The sequence below is a fragment of the Chrysemys picta genome, chromosome 21 (assembly GCF_011386835.1).
Source record: "Chrysemys picta bellii isolate R12L10 chromosome 21, ASM1138683v2, whole genome shotgun sequence".
Classification (NCBI taxonomy): Eukaryota; Metazoa; Chordata; order Testudines; family Emydidae; genus Chrysemys; species Chrysemys picta.
Genome location: NC_088811.1, coordinates 20,340,741 through 20,362,096, shown reverse-complemented (window position 1 = coordinate 20,362,096; position 21,356 = coordinate 20,340,741). Strand labels below are relative to the sequence as shown.

The 21,356-nt window shown below is 45.6% G+C and overlaps 1 protein-coding gene across 2 annotated transcripts in view; it reads left to right on the top strand.

Annotated features, from left to right (window-relative positions):
- The window catches only part of CCDC30 (coiled-coil domain containing 30), a 127,634-nt gene that overhangs the window by 93,395 nt on the left and 12,883 nt on the right, over nucleotides 1-21,356 (top strand). For both annotated transcript variants that reach the window (XM_065575188.1, XM_065575189.1), the window contains 6 exons: nucleotides 871-1,008; nucleotides 3,725-3,891; nucleotides 4,554-4,803; nucleotides 9,477-9,653; nucleotides 10,787-10,996; nucleotides 15,283-15,440. In XM_065575188.1, coding sequence (XP_065431260.1) covers nucleotides 871-1,008; nucleotides 3,725-3,891; nucleotides 4,554-4,803; nucleotides 9,477-9,653; nucleotides 10,787-10,996; nucleotides 15,283-15,440 — 1,100 coding nt within the window. The remainder of the gene's footprint in view (nucleotides 1-870; nucleotides 1,009-3,724; nucleotides 3,892-4,553; nucleotides 4,804-9,476; nucleotides 9,654-10,786; nucleotides 10,997-15,282; nucleotides 15,441-21,356) is intronic.

The following is a 21,356-nucleotide window of genomic DNA, read 5'->3' as shown; positions in this document are numbered from 1 at the left end:
AGGCTCCTTTTTAATTTTTACTCACCCGGCAGCACTCCGGGTCTTCGGCGGCACTTCAGCGGCGGGTCCTTCACTCGCTCTGGGTCTTCGGCAGCACTTCGGCAGCAGGTCCTTCAGTGCCACCAAAGACCCGGAGCGAGTGAAGGACAAACCGCCGAAGACTACGAGTGCCGCCCGGTGAGTACAAGCCCCACATGTTTTTTTAAGTGTTTTTTTTTTTTCAGTCATCCCTGCCGGGGCCCCGTCAAAACTGTTCGAATCGGGCCCCGCACTTCCTAAAGCCGGCCCTGGGTGCAGGGTCTGCCGCTTCCCACAGCTGCTCGTACTCCCTGGCTGGGATACGCTTCTGGCCTGTCCGGGGTATGGGGCTTCAGGGGGAAGAGGAGAGGTGGGGGGGGGGGCATGGTGAAAAGTGGACACTCGACCAGAGAAGTAGATCGCATCATAGAACAGGCCACCCAAATACCCAGGAGAACCTGCTTCAATATGAAAAAACCCAACCCTCTGACCGCAGAACCCTAGCATCTTATTCACTGTCAGAGCATGAGGGTTTAGCTTTGGATGGAATGAAGAGTGTAACCTATATCTGGGTAATGATTTCAGACTGTTCATTTAAATCTTTGTCAGAGCACAGGATGGGCACCTGATGGTTGGGGCAATATCTTTTTTCCTGTAAATCAAAGGAAAACTAAGTAAATGAGGTGTTGTTAACCAGCAACATGCAAAGCCCTATTCACAATCTTTGGAACTTTCTTTTTCTTTAAATACAAGAGACTATTAAATATCTAAATGGAGAAATGACTCTCGTTTAATCTGTGCCTAGAATTAGTGATATGCTTCTTTCACCAACTCCTTTTTCTTTTTAACCAGGAATTACATAATTCAAAGTCGGAGCTCGTGAGTCTTTATAATGAGCTCCAGAATCTCCGAGGTGCGGCAGAAGAAAGAGATTTCCTTAATGTAACCCATGAGAAACTACAGCACGAAAATACTTCATTGGAAACAAAGGTGAGGATTTCATGAGATCAGGAGTCTTTCAGTGTTCCATTGACTGACACTGACCAAATCTGACAATTTGCACTTCTCAAAAAGGGACAGGACATTACATGGATAACAAGAATATTCAAGGAGTCTGGTGGCACCTTAAAGACTAACAGATTTATTTGGGCATAAGCTTTCGTGGGTAAAAACCTCACTTCTTCTGAGTTTTTTACCCACGAAAGCTTATGCCCAAATAAATCTGTTAGTCTTTAAGGTGCCACCAGACTCCTTGTTGTTTTCGTAGATACAGACGTACACGGCTACCCCCTGATACTTGACAAGAATATTCAGTTATTGTAGTTAATGCCAACAAATTTGGGAAGAGATATTAAATTTCATGCTTCAGGATTTAAACCAATCTCTAACTACTGGGAATTAGCAGGTGTTTTACACCTTCCTCTGAAGCATCTGAGTCTGGCCCCTGTGAAAGACAGGAGCCTGGGTTAGATGGACAATGGGTCTGATCCAGTCCGGCAGTTCCTGTGTTCCTAAGCACCTTTATGTTCTCTGAGGCCTTCACCTCCAACTCCTTCCCCACTATTAGCTTTGCATCTTCTTTCATGGTCTCAAGTGCTGGCTCTGTTATTGCCCAGTGTCATTTCATTAGTTCACAGTGAAACTGTAAAGCTTCTATCTCCGTGAGAGACCTTCCTAGTGAACTACATTTCAATTTTACCATCATTTGTTGATTTTCCCTGGGGGAAATTGAAACAAAATATTTTGCTGCAGGTCCAGTTGACCCAAATTTGAAACATTTCAATTTGTCAAACTGAATCAGAATGTTTTGTTTCGGGTCAGTTCAGCACTAATCTGTGTCCATCTGTGCCGCTGCAGTGCCTCATGGGAGTTGTAGTTTGCATGCCTCAATCCCCTATTCTCGTCTGTGGACAGGGTTCCCTGGCTGGACTACATCTCCTATGATGCACCATTGTAATAAGACTCCTGTGGTGCACCAACGTGTCGAGAGCCTGGATTTGTTAAAAGAAGAACAGGAGTACTTGTGGCACCTTAGAGACTAACAAATTTATTAGAGCATAAGCTTTCGTGGACTACAGCCCACTTCTTCGGATGCATATACTATATACTATATGCATCCGAAGAAGTGGGCTGTAGTCCACGAAAGCTTATGCTCTAATAAATTTGTTAGTCTCTAAGGTGCCACAAGTACTCCTGTTCTTCTTTTTGCGGATACAGACTAACACGGCTGCTACTCTGAAACCTGGATTTGTTAATGCTCTGGGAATGCTGGGATGTCCATCTGTGTTCTCTGTGCACTTGGGATGACTGGTAGTTAGGAAAGAGGTGGCAATCATGCTCAGGGGATTGGCTGGGAGACAGATATTATTCTGTGGTATGTTGCAGTCTGTTAGATAGTGTGTGGATCAGCAGATGTTTTATTACTTTACTTTGTATTTTAAAGTTTGTAATATACCTAGAGCTGTAGATGAGCAATAAGGGTACAAATCCAAATGTGATTTTATGGCAGAGCTTCCCTTGATATAAGTGTAAACTGCTCATTGATTTTCCCTGCACGGTATTGCAAAATATTGAAGAAATATCGGGCACTAGGCTAATTTAGACTTTATATTGCAGATTTACAAGTTTTCTTTAGCTGGAGTCACTAGACCAGGGATCTCAAACGCAAATCACCACAAGGGCCACGTGAGGACTAGTACTTTGGCCCGAGGGCCGCATCACTAAAACCTTTTCATACAACGATACAAAAGTATAGTCAAAAATTTAAAAAATGAAGAGTAATATAGTATGCTATTAAAAGTCAATGTATTAACTTTTAAAAAACTATCATGCAAAGAGGGGTTTTAATAAAATATAAACACCTGTAACTATTCCTTATGTGGTCAGTAACACTGATGATGATCTACACCAGGGGTCTCAAACACGTGGCCTGCGGACCATTTCCCGCCGACTCTCTCCTGCACTGCGTAACCCTTTCCCTGAGCCAGTCACAGCCCAAAGTCGAGAGGGAAACTGAGGCTCGCCTAGGAATTATAAAAATGTTACAGAAAATTTCCACTTCGTCACAGACACTGTCCAGTGTCCCAATGGAGAGACCCCTGGGCAATGGGAGGGGACCTCTGGGTGTCCAACACCCCTAACAGAGAGACCCCTGGGAATGGGGTATGACCCCTGGGTGCCCAGCACCCCTAACACAGAGACCCCTGGGCAATGGGGGGGACCCCTGGGTGCCCAGCACCCCTAACAGAGAGACCCCTGGGCAATGGGGGATGGTGCCCCGTGCCCCTAACTAACAGTCTCAAACACGTGGCCCCGCCCCTACTCCACCCCTTCCCCGCCCCCATTCCAACCCCTTCCCCAAAGTCCCCACCCCAATTCTGCCCCCTCCCTGCCCCTATTCCAACCTCTTCCCCAAATCCCCGCTTCTCCCACCTCCCTCCTGGAAAGTCCTAAACTCCGCCAAACAGCTGTTTGGCAGCGGGAAGCACTGGGAGGTAGGCGGAGGAGCGGGGATGCGGCGCGCTGGGGTGGGGGGAGGAGGGGAGCTTGACTGCCGGAGGAGTCGGCGCCTATGGCGGGCCGCAGGAAATAACTCTGCGGGCCGCGTGTTTGAGACCCCTGCACTAGATTTTCTTATACCCCATGAAAGATTTCCATGAGACCATAGAAAATCAGTCTTATGACATTTACAATTCTGACTTTGCAGGTGTCGGAGCTCTCACAGGAATGTGAACAGTTAAACCAGCTTGTAGTGAAACAGAAAATAGATGAAAACTTTACAACAAGTGAAACGACTTATGAAGAGCTTATGACTAAAGCAAGAATATTGGAAGAACAGATCCAAATCCTGGGAGGGGAGAGAGAGCAATTATGGTAAATCGTAACAGCGCGCTCTGTGTTTTCTGCATTTTCTCTTCAGTGACTAACCTAGAAATGTTCCGTTTTTTGAAAATCTTAGCGCTTGTTCTTGTAAAGTGCATGAATGAGAGATGGGCAGATGCCTTTTTTTCTCCTATGCCGGCTCAAATATTCAACTGTCTTGCATTGCAGGCTTTGCTGAGCCCGAGTCGTCTCTGTCACACTAGTGTAAATCTGGAGTAACTGCTTGATTTCAGTGTCGTTACTCCAGATTCACACCTGGGTAAACGAGAGATTGCTCTGGCCCTTTTGGAACACTTTTATTTTGGTTCCTTTTGCAGCTTATGCAAGCTTGCTTTGAAATTGGGTGTAATTCACACCTTTTTGTAGTAAGTACAAGTTCTGCGTGTGGACCCTCTGAAACAGAAATAAGAGTCTCCATACACAGACTTGCACCAACATAACTAAAGGAGTGAATTGTGTCAGATTTAGTTTTTCCAGTGCGAGTCTCTGGGTGAAAGTCACCCTATGTAGAACTATTAGCACAAGGCCGGTGAGCCACTTAAGAGCGTCAGTTGTGCCTAGGCGTATTGCTGATCCTTTACAATGGTGAATTTCGCCCATCGTGAGTAATTTGACTGAAGTTTGTTTGTTTTTTTTACTATTTTTACCTCAAGTACCAAGCTATTAGAGAGCAACAAGAAAACCAAGGAGTTAGAAAAGGAAGTGAAGGGGAGCAATGAAGAAAAACAACTGTTACTGGAAGAAAATGCCCAGCTAAGACAAGACATCCTGGCTACAAGGGAACAATTTCACAGCAAGATAGAAGAGGCTGTAAGCATTAAATCTGAGACGAGCCAAGAGAACCAGCCGCTTAACCCCCAGAGCTCTGAATGTAACACAGCATTAAACATGAGCATTAAACAGGTATGAGAGCCTCTTACAGTAAGTGCCACTCCTCCATTTCGAGTGGCTTAACCAGTGTAGGAGCATAAGCTGGATAAAAAGTGGACTTGAACGGTGAAATAGTTTTTATCAGCCAACAAGTCACTGCAACATCATTGCATGCTGTGGAGAAGTGATTCATTTACCTGGGTAAAAGATATATATAAAAAAACAAGTGATTAACCAATTTCACTTTCCCATCTTCCTATATGAAGCTTCATAGATTAATAAATTTAAAGCCAGAAGGAACCATTATGATCATCTGGTCTGGCCTCCCACTTACCCCAGGACATAGACAATAATTTCTACATTAAGCCATAACTCTTGTTTGCGCTAGAGCATATCGTTTAGAAAGAAAACCAGTCATGTGTTAAACACTTCAAGTGATGGAGAATCTACTTCATCCCTAGGTAAATAGTTCCAGTGGTTAGTAACCCTGACTGTTAAAAGTTTGTGCCTTTTCTCTTGTCTAAATTTGTCTAGCTTCAGCTTTCAAACACTGGATCTTGTTATACATTTTTCTGGTAGATTAAAGAGCCATCTGCTATCAGAAATCTTTTCATCATATAGGTGTTTGCAGGTAGTGATCAAGTCATCGCTTAACCTTCTCTTGGATAAATTCACTAGAACAAGCTTCTTTAGTTTCTCACTATTAAGACAGGTTTTTCAGATCTCAAATTATTCCTGTAGCTCTTCTCTGAACCCTTTTCAAATTTACAAAAGCCTTATTGAGGTGGGGACACAGTATCCAGTAATAGTCTCTGTGACAGGTTGGACCCTTCCGCCCCCACATCTGGGATGCCACCTGATCTGGGGTTTCACTGAGCCCGCCTGCTCCACTAGCCTGGGCTCCCTCTCCCTGCTTTGCTGAATCAGGCTCTCCGGCCTCTGGCAGCACACACAGGCAGGGACGCCCCAGCCGTAGAATCACAGAGTCTGCAGGCAGCTCTCTGTGAGAAGACTCAGCTAGGAAATTGCCCAGCACTCACGTGCACACCCCCTCTGGGGAGTAAACCCAAAACAAGATTGTCTTGCGCTGTATAGAAAAGTCTGCACAGCGCGAGCTCATAAAAATTCACCCTCTGTCTCATTGTGGAGAGAGATACGCCCAGCTTCTTGCCCCTCTCCCCAGATATGAATTGCACAAACTGGGTTATGTTGTAAACAAGAAATAAGTTTATTAGCTATAAAAGGTAAATGTTAAGTGATTATAAGGGACAGCAAACAGAACAAAGCAGATTACTAAGCAAATAAAACAAAACACACATACCAAGCTTAAGATCTTAAAGAGACTGGTTTCCAGAAGTAATTTCTTGCTCTAAATGTTGATTTTGGGCAGGTTGCAGAAATTCTTGAAGGTTAGCTACCCTGCTTGCAGCTTAAATCTTCAGGTATCTTATTCACAGACCAGATCCCTTTTCCAGCCTGGGTTCAGTACTCCTCCCACGTTCCTTTGTCCTTGTTCCTTAGGCCTTGTCTACACTGCCACTTTACAGCGCTGCAACTTTCTTGCTCAGGGGTGTGAAAAAACACCCCCCGAGCGCTGCAAGTTTAAGTGCTGGAAAGTGGCAGTGTGGACAGTGCACCAGCACTGGGAGCTACTCCCCTCATGGAGGTGGGGTTTTTTATAGCGCTGGGAGACCTCTCTCCCAGCTCTGATACCGCAACTACACAGCCACGTTAAAGCACTGCTGTCGCAGCTTCTTTAACATTGCTAGTGAAGACCTGCCCTTAGGTGTTTCCAGCAGTCATCCTGGGTGGGGATTCAGTGAAGAGTGAACCAAGATGAACTTACTCCCTAGCCTTAAATAAAATTTACATAAGGTGGGAATCTTTTGTTTCCCAGTCTTGACTTCCCCCTCCTTTTAGTGGAAAATTACTGGAAGTCCAAGATGGTGTTTAGTACCAGGTGACATGACCACTTGACCTAGTAGTGTCACAGCAACATCCCAGGACACCTCTTAGGAAGGAGAGAGATGAGTATCTTCAAAGTCTTATTGTTTCTTCCTAATGGCCCATCAAGGCTGATGGCTTGTTTTCTAGTGGGTGTTTCCCAACAGTTGTAATTATTACATATATTCCTATATGTAATATTCCTAACTTTAGATACAGAAATGATACAGGCATCCAAATTGGATATTCACATTCAGTAAATTATAACCTTTCCAACAATACCTTACCAGACCCATCTTGCATAAAATATATCTATTATGTCATATCCATATCATAAGCATATTTCCATAAAGAATATGGGGTGTAACGTCACAGTCTCACTAATGCAGTGCACAGAAGTAATACCCTTCTCCTACTTGCTAGTCCCCTGCTTTTGCATCTGAGGATTGTGTTCACCCTTTTAGCTGCAGCATCACAGTGGGAGCTCATGTTCAGTTGGTTTTTGCTATGTCCCCAAAGTCATTTTCAGAGTCATGGCTTTACAGGGTACAGTCTTATAAGTTTCAGAATAGCAGCCGTGTTAGTCTGTATCCGCAAAAAGAAGAACAGGAGTACTTGTGGCACCTTAGAGACTAACAAATTTATTAGAGCATAAGCTTTCGTGGACTACAGCCCACTTCTTCGGATGCATATAGAATGGAACATATATTGAGGAGATATATATACACACATACAGAGAGCATAAACAGGTGGGAGTTGTCTTACCAACTCTGAGAGGCCAATTAATTAAGAGAAAAAAAAAAACTTTTGAAGTGATAATCAAGCTAGCCCAGTACAGACAGTTTGATAAGAAGTGTGAGAATACTTACAAGGGGAGATAGATTCAATGTTTGTAATGGCTCAGCCATTCCCAGTCCTTATTCAAACCGGAGTTGATTGTGTCTAGTTTGAATATCAATTCTAGCTCAGCAGTCTCTCGTTGGAGTCTGTTTTTGAAGTTTTTCTGTTGTAATATAGCCACCCGCAGGTCTGTCACTGAATGACCAGACAGGTTAAAGTGTTCTCCCACTGGTTTTTGAGTATTTTGATTCCTGATGTCAGATTTGTGTCCATTAATTCTTTTGCGTAGAGACTGTCCGGTTTGGCCAATGTACATGGCAGAGGGGCATTGCTGGCACATGATGGCATATATCACATTGGTAGATGTGCAGGTGAACGAGCCCCTGATGGTATGGCTGATGTGATTAGGTCCTATGATGATGTCACTTGAATAGATATGTGGACAGAGTTGGCATCGGGGTTTGTTACAAGGATAGGTTCCTGGGTTAGTGGTTTTGTTCAGTGATGTGTGGTTGCTGGTGAGTATTTGCTGTAGGTTGGGGGGTTGTCTGTAAGCGAGGACAGGTCTGTCTCCCAAGATCTGTGAGAGTAAAGGATCATCTTTCAGGATAGGTTGTAGATCTCTGATGATGCGCTGGAGAGGTTTGAATAAAACTCCGGTTTGAATAAGGACTGGGAATGGCTGAGCCATTACAAACATTGAATCTATCTCCCCTTGTAAGTATTCTCACACTTCTTATCAAACTGTCTGTACTGGGCTAGCTTGATTATCACTTCAAAAGTTTTTTTTTTCTCTTAATTAATTGGCCTCTCAGAGTTGGTAACACAACTCCCACCTGTTTATGCTCTCTGTATGTGTGTATATATATCTCCTCAATATATGTTCCATTCTATATGCATCCGAAGAAGTGGGCTGTAGTCCACGAAAGCTTATGCTCTAATAAATTTGTTAGTCTCTAAGGTGCCACAAGTACTCCTGTTAGTCTTATAAGTGTGACCTACATTCTTTGTTCTTTAATGTATGATCTGCATTAGTCTGTATTCAAATGCATGTTGTTCAAATGAGTCCACCTTACCAAGCAGTCCAGGTCTGTCAGTATAACTTATCTGTTGACTGGCATTAATTAAGCTACCATCTTTTAATTCTTTTCTGATTGCATCCCATATCAGTCTTTCCATGATTTTGACAAGGATTGCTAACTGGCCTTTAGTTACCTAGGTCATCCTATTTAACCTTTTCAAATATTGGCACAATGTTAGCTTTTTTTTGGTCTCTGGAACTCCCCCCATGCACCAAGACTTGTTAAAAAATCAACATTAATGGTTCAGAATGCTCCTTGCTGAATTCCCTTAATATCCAGTACCGCAGATTTAAAAATATTTAATAATTGTTGTTTAACATCCTCCCTTGTTACTGATGGAATAGCAAGTATTTCATTATCACTATAAGATGTGAATATGTCCTTTCTGAATACAGAACAGGAAGTCAGGCTAGATTATCACAGTTGTCCCTTCCGGCCCTGGAATCTATGAGCAGAAATATTTATTGAACACTTTGGCATTTTCTGCATCATGGTTGATAATTTTACCATCCTTGTCTAGTATCGGACCTATACCTTTGCAAGAATTTTGTTTATGCCTGAAATATTTAAAGAATCCCTTTTTATTTTCCTGAATTCGACTGGCCAGAGAATTTTCATTGATACCTTTTGCTTCCCTTATCAATTGTCTGCATTTCCTAACTGTTGATTAGTACTCATTGCTAGCAGCTTCCCTGTTTTTACATTTGCTATGTATTAGTTTTTAAATTTTTTATTGCTGCCTTCACCTCCCCTTTTAATCAAGACTTTTTTCAACCAAGAATCTTTCTTTCATGCTAATTTTCACCCTCCTCACACGCCTCTGTTTCCTTATTAATGCAGTATTTGTCTGGAGAGAGACTCCTGCAGCAGCATCAGGAGGAAATGCAACAATTGCGACAGGATTTCCACAGAGTTCAGAATTTGTGCAGCTCGGCTGAGAAAGAGCTGAGATATGAAAGGGAGAAAAACTTGGACTTAAAGAAGCATAATATCTTGCTGCAGCAAGAAAACACCAAGGTACGTGCACGGTGTGTGCCACAGCATGAAAAGAGCCACCAGGGTACATACACCATGTGTGCTATAGCACCCATGAGCCCAGGGGCGTTTCCACCAGTTTGGGGACATGTGGGAGTTTCATTCCCAGCTCTTTCAGAGACAAAAGGTGAGATGCAAGTTTTGCTCAGTTTCTCATGGCTCAGATTCTCATGAATGCAAAGGCCCTTTACACTGCATTGGCAGTAACTTAAAATGGTAGTAAATTATTAGGGCCTCTTTTCCATTGCCAGAGTGGCATCAAGTTGTCTTAACATAAAGGAGACAGAATTTAGCCCAAAGTCTGTAGCATCCCAATTAGCATCCAGCCTGTATCATCTGAGGAAGTCCCAAATGAGGAGGACTGGTGGGTGCTCAGTAATTACTTCAGAGCTGGACAGTGATAGAGGAGTTGGTGGCCTGCACCAGATCCAGCTCTGTAATAGATGTAGCTTTACCTCTTCCATGTGCTAGTCAAACGCTCACTGATTCATCCTCGCAACTCCCCTGGGAGGAAGTTACGTAGCTATTCTCTCCACTTGTCAGAGGGGGAACCTGAGGCAGAGAGGTTAAGTCTCAGGCCACAGGGGGAGTAAAGGTCAGCCCTGGAACTAGAAGTTGGGATTTCTTCTTTGAGAATTGCCATCTTAGATCCACATTCATGGGATCCCAGCGCAGGAGTCCTGGAAACATGTGAAAATCAGTGACTGTCCCAATAGAGCTGTAGAGCTGAATCTTGTGAGCAATGGGAAAATCTCACCCTAGACTTACACGTTCGCATTCCTCCACCTGGATGTCGGCTCTAACGACAGTTGCATTAATTGAAATATCTTCCCGAGTCCAGTATTTCTTCATTGATTTTTCAAGGACATTTTTTAAAGCATACAAAAAACCCAACTCTCCTGATGATCCTGGGAGCAGCTGGCATTGGTGCTGACTCAGCACAAAACATTCTGCGTTTGTTTATCTGTCGCATCTTACGCGCATTTAACATGTGCGATTTCAGCTTTACGCGGTAACCCTGCCTCACTTTCCCTCCCCCCCCATCAGTCCGTTTTGCTTGAAGCACATGGAAGTCAGTGCTCAATTCTGTACTTTTCTTTCCTTGTCAAACTCAGGTCAAAGCTGAACTGAGACAAGTCCAGTTGAAGTTAACCGACTCAACCAAAATGTGCTCCTCTCTCACAGTGCAATGGGAGCACAGTCAGCAGAAGGTCAAAGAACTTGAACTAGAGCTGCTGAAGCACTCCCAGAGTAGTAAACTGCAGAGCAGTCTGCAGGAGAAACTTGCACTGGAGAAATCTAGGGCTACTGATGCAGAGAAAAAGGTAAATATACAACCTACATTGCATTGGTATCAAATCTGCATTCATCAGTTGTAGTCTGCAGAAGTTCAGACTAAAAAGCATGCACTGGGAGCTAATGTCTTAGTACTCAGATACACAGTTTGCTAGTTTTGGTCACTTGTGAGGTTTTCGGAAGAATTTGAAGTGCATTTCAATCATTACGAGAAACACAATGAATATGTTACTATGCAGATCTGAACATCATCTTTGAAATCTTATTTCTGAAATTCAGAATATTTCCCCGTTGTTTCCTTGTACTCCTGCGTCTGCCGTTCTGTCTGTACCCACTTGGTAACTCTTGTCCGCTACTTAGATTGTGGGCCCTTTGGGGCAGGGACTGTCTTCTTGTTCTGTGTTTGTACAGCACCTAGCACACTGGGGTGCTGGTCCATGACTGGGGTTCCTAGGTGCTCCAGCAATATTAATAATAATAACAATTAATAAAGTGATCTCTGAGTTGGATTAACAATACGGGGTCTAATCCAAAGCCCATTGAAATCAGTGGAAAGGCTCCTCTTGGCTTTAGTTAGCGTTGGATCAGATCCATACAGAGATGGGGATAAACTCACGCAGAGGCAAGCAAATCTTTCCTACCTCCCCCCTTTGATTTGAATACTATTCTATAAACATTCCATCCAAAAAACTATGCAGACGTTGCAAACTAAGGCCCAATCCTGCAGTTCATGTCATCCAGGTGCAGCCATGTGTCCACCTAGAATCCTATAGAAGTAAGTGGGACTGTATGTGGTGCTGAGCTCTGTCCACATGGGTCTGTTTGCAGGATCTAGTCTGTAAGCACTCAGTAGCGGCAAATAATAATAAAGTTAGGTTGCACAGATAGCCTTAACTCTGCCCCGAAGTGCATATGCATTATGGTACCAAGCCTGATTCCTCACTGTGTAGTTACATCAATGTTATTTACACTAATGTAAATGAGAGGAAAATCAGGGTTACCCTCAAAAATGCAGTCTAGTATCTCCCACTGATTCACTGGAGCAGTCAGATAATCCGGTGTTCTTTCTGCTTTGGGTTGCTGGAAGAGTGCAAAGCATATTTATGAATCTCACCCAGTATTTTGTTTCCAACCTGGGGAGCCCTGCCTCATTCACTGCTTCCATTCACTGGTTTTTTCACTATGCAACTAAATTAGGCATGCACTGTGCAGCTTCACTTTGCTGTAAGCCATACAAACTTAGTTAGAAAATCTCTTTCCAGATGTACTGCACAGGCTCTGGGTGAGATTTTCATAGGCTCATGATGACTCAGTCACATAAAAATCAGTTATCACTCACAGTCGCTTCTCCTTAGTGAGGGTGAGGAGCTGCCAAATTGCAGCTGGAGCAAGTTTTGAAAAAAAAATCAGATTGTTTTTTTATAATGGAGAAAGTGGATTTTTTTTACTTTCCATATACACAAAAATAAACTGGTTTTGCTGAAAATTCTCCTCCTCCCTCACTTTCCAAAAATAAAAATAACCCCCCCAATATTTTGGAAGAGACCCCCACTTGGAAAATCTCAGCCTGAAAAATTAAAAATTCAGAAAGCTCTGAATATCTGAAAATAGGGGTTTAAAAAGGAAATGCTGCAGACCCTTGTCTCTGGTCATTGCTAGCTCTTCTGCATGGCTGCCTTTCAGAGTTAGCATTCCTGGCAGGGACACTGGTCTGTCTCTGGTACGGTTTAGTCTCCATTGCACAGCACCATCTACCCTATGGCATGAGAGAGACACACTCAGATGTCACGGGAGCCCTGTTGTAATCTTTGGACGTCCTGCTTTACTAATTTTCTGTGATGGGCCCTAGCTGTGTGGCCCTGGCTTTCCTCCTCACCTTCGTGAGATCTATTATTTTCTCCTCTTGTGGGTGTGTTTCTCTCTCTTTACTTCTCACTCATTTCCTTCCACTTTCTCCACTTCTTCTCTCTTTACTGTGAGCTCTTCCTTTTTCCATGTTTTCAATCTCACCCCACTCTCTGTTCTCTTCTCCTCTCATTCCCAAACCCCTCTAGCCCTATCACTGCTCATTTCTAATCTCTCTCTCCTCCCACCCTAGCTCAGCCCCCCATCCAGTCCCCCTAGTCATCCAGCCTACTGCCCACCAATAGTGACTGTGTGAGCCACTCTCATCACAGTAACATAGAATGGTGTGGGGAGCAGGGCCCAGAGACCCAAGGAAGTGGAGTACTTTGCATTTGTCCTTATTGAATTTCATCCTATTTACTTCAGACCATTTCTCCAGTTTTTCCAGATCATTTTGAATTATAATCCTACCCTCCAAAGCACTTGCAAAGTGTACTCTCTATGCCATTATCTAAATCATTGATGAAGATATTGAACAGAACTGGACCCAGAACCGATCCCTGCGGCAGTGCCGTAACAAGGGCGAGGCGAGTGAGGCACTTGCCTCAGGCGCACAAATGGGAGGGGTGCAATCACCTCCTCTCCGCCTCCTCCCCTGAACACTACGCCCCTGCTTCTCCGAGCCCCCGCTTCCTGCGAATCAGCTGTTCGTGCGGGAAGCCTGGGAGCACGGAGAAACAACCAGTGGCACGCTCAGGCCCAGGGAGGCAGAGGTGAGCTGGGACGGGGAGCGCAGGGCCGGGTCTAACCTTTTTGCCGCCGCCCCAAGCAAAAAAAAAAAAAAAAAAAAAAAAAAAGCAAGGTGGGGGAAAGGCACTGCTGCGGTGCGGCCGGAGGAGCGGCATGGCCAGAGCAGCAAGGAGGGAGCAGTGGGGGGGGGGCACAGCATGGCCGCAGCGCGGCCGGAGGAGCCGGGGGGGCGGCAGTGAGGCTGGAGGAGCCAACGGGGGGGCGCAGCATGGCTGCAACGTGGCCGGAGGAGCCAAGGGAGGGCACGCCACGGTGCGGCTGGAAGAGCCAAGGGGGGGCACGGCCGGAGGAGCATGGTGGGGGGCGCAGCATAGCCACGGCGCACTCAGAGGAGCCAAGAGGGGGACGCGGCTGGAGGAGCGAACGGGGGGTGGCGCTGCTAGAGGAGCGGGCTGGGGGAGGCGCAATTTTATATTCTTGCCTCGGGTGCAAAAATAGCTAGTTACGGCTCTGCCCTGCGGGACCCCACTCATTATTTCCTTCCAGCTTGACTGTGAACTACTGATAACTACTGTCTGGGATCGGTTTCCAACCAGTTGTGCACCCACCTCCCTAGTTTGTTTATGAGACGGTCATGTGAGACAGTATCAAAAGCTTTACTAAAGTCAAGATATACCACGTCTAATGGTATATGTTACCCTGTCAAAGAAAGCTATCAGGTTGGTTTGACAGGATTTGTTCTTGACAAATCCATGCTGACTGTTACTTATCACCGTATTATCTTCTAGATGTTTGCAAATAAATTGCTTTATTATTTGAAATTAATGGAGATATCCCATCTCCTAGAACTGGAAGGGACCTTGAAAGGTCATCAAGTCCAGCCCCCTGCCTTCACAAGCAGGACCAAGTACTGATTTTGTCCCAGATCCCCAAGTGGCCCCCTCAAGGCTTGAACTCACAACCCTGGGTTTAGCAGGCCAATGCTCAAACCACTGAGCTATCCCTCCCCCCTTTGCTCCATTATCTTTCCAGGTACTGAAGTTAAGATGACTGCTCTGTAATTTCCCGGGTTGTCCTTATTCCCCTTTTTTTAGATTGTCGCTGTATTTGCCCATTTCCAATCTTCCGGAATCTCTCCTGTCTTCCAGGACTTTTCAAAGATAATTGCTAATGGCTCAGATATCTCCTCAGGATGTATCTAGGATGTATTTCATCAGGCCCTGGTGACTTGAAAACATCTAACTTGTCTAAGTAATTTTTAACTTGTTCTTTCCCTGTTTTAGCCTCTGATCCTACCTCATTTTCACTGACATTAACTATGTTAGACGCCACCAACCTTCTTGGTGAAAACCGAGGCAAAGAAATCATTAAGCACCTCTGTCATTTCCACATTTTCTGTTATTGTTTTTCCCTCCTCACTGAGTAATGGGCCTACCCTGTCCTTGGTCTGCCTCTTGCTTCTAATGTAGGCGCTGTCTGTGCATTCCCTGTGCCAGGGGAGGTTCGGAGAAGCCGTTCCTTCAGGCAGCAGAGGTGGCATTGCGGTACCACAAATTAACATGCAGCAGGGGTGGGAGAGGCTGGCCCTGCAGACTGTACCAGAGACAGGTTCCGTTCTCCAGCAGCCCAGGCTGACTTGCAGTAGCCAGCTGTTATTGACAGCGTCCAGCCAAAACCTGTCATTTACTGTTTGTCTAATCTGCAACCAATTTCCCCCAAGGTTTTGGAGCTACAGCAACAGCTGAAGGAGTCCCATCACCAGCTCCGCCTAACTGAGACCCACGTTTTGGGCAGGAAGCAAATGGAGGAGGAGTTAAAGGAGGCCCAAGAAAGAGAAACTCAGCTGCTGCGGCAGCTCCAGGAAGAGCAGCGGAAAAGGTGAAAGGAACTGGGGTTGTCATGTTGCTGAGGTGAGGGGGTGCTCGTCCCAGGATGCTGGCTGCTCCGGGAACACGCTGGCCTACCGTTTACATGGTGCTCTGCCTTGCAGTGGAGTAGGGCTGCATTACTGCTTTAGCCTGAACGGGAAATGGGGATCCCCTCCCACCCAGAACTAAGGGCGTCCCACTGTCACCAGCCTGTGGTGATGGGCACTGTAGGGAGGAGGAGGGAGGTGGCAGGGGAATGCTTTTGTCATGGTCTCCCCTGCAGAAATCCAAACCTGGAGAGGGAGCTCTGAGCAGTGCTCTTGGGGCTGTGTGACTTGAGTGTCGCATGGTGAGCGCTGCAAGCAAACTCCACCGGGGGCTGCAAAGGCCTAATCACAAGCAGCAAAAACCTCCGGAAGGAGCAAATATCCAGCCTGCCAGTGTTCTGCATTCCAGTCAGAGGGAGCCTCAGCTCAGCAAAAAGCCTTCCTGCCCCAGCATGGGGTTTTAGCATTATCTATATGTGATGTGGCAGCACCTTCAGGCCCCAAGCAAGCTCAGAGCCCCGCTGGGCTGGGTGCTTTACAAATACAGGGCACAAGATGGTCCTTGCCCCAGAGAACATATAGTCTAAATAAACATGACGGACAAAGGTTGGAGGGGGAACAGAGAGAGGAAGTGACTTGCCCAAGGTCATGCAGCAAGTCAGTGGGAGAGCTGGGAATAAAACCCAGCTCTCCTGACTCCCAGTCCAGTGCACTGGCCACAAAACCACTCTGCTCCTGACGGGAGGAGTACATGGATCTGGCAGAGAGGGTTTGCCAGGTTGATAACTCAACGAAAACCTCAATGTTTTAAATTCACCCAAAGCTGCCAGGGACGGTCCAGATTTCCACCAGACGCTGCAGAACCCAGAGACCTCACCACAAAAGCTAGGTCCAGCTTGCTGCAGAGTACGCAGGGCCTTGGTTATAGTGTGACCATCGTCATGGCATCTGGACTTCAGCTCCTAGAGCGAGTGAGCAGCAGGCCCTAGCGAGTGATCCCATTGACTACAGCTTTTAAAGATAAGTTGGTGTTATGGACACATGCCAAGTTCCTTCCAAAGGGGTGACTGACAGGCCAGGTCTACACTACACATTTTTGTCAGTCTAGGTAAGTTAGTCAGGGTGGGAAGAGACCCCCGCTCAGCCAACACAGCGATGCCGGCAACCCCCCAGTGCAGACACAGCTACGCCGAGAGAAAAGTGCTTCTGTTCACATAGCTGATGTCATTCGGGGAAGAGGTTTAGCTACGCCAGCAGAAAAACTCCTTTGTTCGGGATAAGCTGTGTCTACACTAGGGGGCTTTGCCAGTATAGCTATACAGCAAAGCAAAGGCCACAGAGTTCCACCTTCATCATCCTGTGGGTTTTATTTGTCCCATGCTGGCAAAGCCATGGTCCACAGACTTGATGTGAATAACACCTTCGGCTTTTCTCTGGGCTAAGCCTTTAGAAAGTGCTCCCAGCTTTGTGTGTCATTGGACACTAAGAGTCGGTCACTTTCAGCATTACCAAACTCCTGGGTTCTCCCCCACCCCTCACTGAGGATGTGTTCTGATGTGATTCATTACCTGCATTATTGAAAGGAGTAACAAAGACTATTGATGAAGGGCAGACAGTGGATGGAGTTTACCTGGAATCCATTATAGCTACCACACTGGCAGATGATGGACAGGATAAAATATGTAGGCATCAGGACCAAGAGTACAAGAGGCTGTTTGAACCCCCAGTCTGGCCCTGAATAGAAACGTAACAGTGTATTTCATTTCTCAAATTGGGAAAGGGGCAGGAAGGGTCCAGACAAGTATAGTCAATAGCATTAAATCTTCACTGGAAGAAGAGACAAGTTTGAGTCCCATAGGTAGGATCCTACCAAATTCACTGCCATGAAAAACGTGTCACGGACTAGGAAATCTGGTCCCCCCCCATTAAATCTGGTCTTTTGTGCACTTTTACTATATACTATACAAATTTCACAGGGGAGACCAGCGTTTCTCAAATTGGGGGTCCTGACCCAAAAGGGAGTTGCAATGGGGTTGCAAGGTTATTTTAGGGGGATTGCAGTATTGCCACCTTTACTTCTGCTCTGCCTTCAAGATGGATAGCCGGAGAGTGGTGGCTGCTGACTGAGGGCCCAGCTCTGAAGGCAGCACCCCGCCAGCAGGAGAGCAGAAGTAAGGGTGGCAATACCATACCATGCCACCCTTACTTCTGTGCTGCTGCCTTCAGAGCTGGGATCCTGGCCAGCAGCCGCCGCTCTCCAGCTGCCCAGCTCTGAAGGCAGCGCCACCGCCAGCAGCAGCGCAGAAGTAAGGGTAGCAGTACCGCAACCCCCCTACAATAACCTTGTGACACCCCCCCACAACTCCTTTTGGGGTCAGGACCCCTACAATTATAACGCCATAAAATTTGAGATTTAAATAGCTGAAATCATTATATTTATTATTTTTTAAATCCTATGACCATGAAATTGACCAAAATGGACCGTGAATTTGGTAGGGCCCTACCCACAAGGCTGAGCAGCAGAGCAGGCACTCAGATACCATGGTGATGGGCACAGTATAAGAACCTAGAGAGATGGTAGCTAATGTTATCTGTATGTCTGTCTGAACATATTGTTAAATGAAATGAGAAATAGCATCAGATGTATACTTATAGCCAGTCGAACATAGCAGGGGTCACTGGCCAAGGGCGTAGCATGCTGAGATTACAGAGAAGTGTGAGTAAGTTAAGGAGGTGGGGACTGGGCTCTAGTCTTGGAAAACGCAGGTGTGAATATTCAGCAAGTTAGATGGGACGAAGGGAGGAAAGGACTTGGTGCTGATTGGAATGGCCACAGCAGAGTGTGCCAGGCTGCATAGATAATACAGTGCATTTCACAGCAACAGAGCTGATTGGGGCTGTGGAAATATGTTGAGAGATTTTTGTGAACTCCTAGAGTCTGAGTTGTTCCTTCAAGGACAAGGGGACGCAACCCACAGGGGCAGCTGGATCAGGAGAATAATTTACCCTGGAGGGAAGGCAGGACCGTCAGGGATTCTACCTCATTGCCATGCCATGTTTTCTGCAGCACCTCCGTAGCTTTGGGCGCTAGGATGTCCTCTGTGTGAACTCCACTGCGGAGGCTGCCTGGCAGTGGTGCTGATCTCACCCACTCCCCAGCCACTGCTCTTGGTGGACTTTCTGCCACTAGGGTCCTGTAACCTCAGACTGAATTAGGCCCATAATTCCCCACCCCAGCAACCTTCAACAGCACCTGCCTTCCCCACTGCCCCCCATCGCAGCATTCACCAGGGCGTTCAATACCAACGGAGAGACACATTGGCTGCGTGATCGGCAATGAAAGAGTTAACAATGTCAACTTCTAAATGGTGGTCAGTTGGCCTCAGCGTTAACTCCCCCTGAGACTGAATGGGGCACATCCCACTACATTCCCTGTCCCTGGGCAAACTCAGGCAGACATTGCTGCATCCGTCACTGCGGGAAACTTCCCTTAGGGACGTAACCACCTAGATTATGCTGCATGGTTCCAAAGCGGGGGAGGGGTTCTACGGCATGTTTGCTTTGGGGTATAGCACAACGGGTAAGGTTAACAAGGTCATTCTGGTCCTGGAGATCTTGGCGGTTTCAGGGGGACTCCCTGTACGGATAATGGTGAATGCGGCTAGAACCAAAATATCCCTAGAACCGGAATGAACTTCGGAAGTGCACCTCCTGCAGTGGCTGGGTAGGACCTGCACCTGCTCTCACGTGAGGATGGACTCCGCACTTGTCTACACTGGGGAATAGCTATTCCGCATTGGTTAATCCATTTTGGAAGCGGAATAAGAGCGACTCCTCAGGGAGCTAGTGTGGAGAAGCTATTGCATTTTACATTCCCTAGCTTATTTCACAACTAACTTTCCCATGTAGACAAGTCCTAAAATAAGTCTTTCTTTTCCCCATCACAAGGTCTCTGACTCCAGGAATGGCAAAATGTGTAGTGGGCACAACACAAAGAGATGCCCTTAGCATTGGTGATGCTTCCTGGGGTTACCCAAGGTTAGGAGGCACCTCGCTCCCCTCTGTCCTTGCCATGGGGAAGCCCCGTCTTTGTCTGCCGGGTTCAACTCCGCAACTCCATCAGCCATGGGCAACACACACCGTTCCTTTTGGGCCTTGCAGGTCCTGCTGTCTCTCTACAGGTTAACGATAGGCACACTCCAACCCCTGAGTCCTCTGAGCATCTCCCTGATGTGTCCAGCCGCTGGTCCACTGGACCCTCACAGTATTCACAGATTGGCTGCTTCCAAAGAAACAATATACTCTAGCTTACCAGGCACCTTCGATCACCACTCCACTTAACACATGGCACTTGCATATGTACAGAGTGAAATAAAGTCTGTTTATTTAACAGAGATATTCAAGTAGTTGCAAGTGGAAGAATGGAAACAAATGGTTACATATAAAATAAAATCCTAGCACACATGCTAGAGCCTAGACTTAATTTACTAGATACTCTTCTGTCTAACCAAGTATTTCTCAGCAGCACTTTACAGCCAGGTTGCCTGTGACCCTCCTTTCATGAGACAGACACACTGTCACCTTGCCTCTGAGGTGACGGATTCCATGTGTTTCTTTGGCCCCCAAGATATACCAATCCCATCCTTTGTCTTTATTCATAAACCGCTCACCCCCTGCTGTTGGTTTCATTTTGTAGATTTGCTCTCTTGTAGATTTCTCAATCTCTTCTTTTGCCTGTGGCTCAGTATGCAAATAGGCACACAGTGAGGCATAAAACAGAACACACCAATCATTGTATAGGGCGAGAGGTCTCTGTTACCTCCTGCCTGGAAGGAACATTTCCAAGGTATAGCACCTCCTGGTGATTTGCCTTAACTCCAAGACCTTAAGAGTAGGGCTGTCAAGCGATTAAAAAATAAATCGCAATTAATCACACGATTAATCGCACTGTTAAACAATATTAGAATATCATTTGTTTAAATATTTTTGGACATTTTTCTACATTTTCTAATATATTGATTTCAATTACAACACAGAATACAAAGTGTACATTGCTCACTTTATATTTATTTTTTATTACAAATATTTGCACTTTAAAAAACAAAAGAAATTGTATTTTTCAATTCCACCATTACAAGTACTGTAGTGCAATCTCTTTATCATGAAAGTTGAACTTATGGGAGATGATGCTGCCAGCTTCCTGTTTACAATGACACCTGAAAGTCAGAAAAGGCATTCGCATGGCACTGTTGTAGCCAGCATCGCAAGATATTTATGTGCCAGATGCACTAAAGATTCATATGTCCCTTCATGCTTCAACCATCATTCCAGAGAACATGTGTCCATGCTGATGACAGGTTCTGCTCGATAACGATCCAAAGCAGTGCAGACCGACGCATGTTCATTTTCATCATCTGAGTCAGATGCCACCAGCAGAAGGTTGATTTTCTTTTTTGGTGGTTCAGGTTCTGTAGTTTCTGCATCAGCGTGTTGCTCTTTTAAGACTTCGGAAAGCATGCGCCACATCTCATCCCTCTCAAATTTTGGAAGGCACTTCAGATTCTTAAACCTTGGGTCGAGTGGTATAGCTATCTTTAGAAATCTCAAATTGGTACCTTCTTTGCATTTTGTCAAATCTGCAGTGAAAGTGATCTTAAAAAGAACAACATGTACTGAGTCATCATCCAAGATTGCTATAACCATGAAATATATGGCAGAACGTGGGTAAAACGGAGCAGAAGACATACAGTTCTTCCCCAAGGAGTTCAGTCATTTTTAACGAGCGTCATCAGCATGGAAGCATGTCCTCTGGAATGGTGGCTGAAGCATGAAGGGGCATATGAATGTTTAGCACGTAAATACCTTGCAATGCTGGCTAC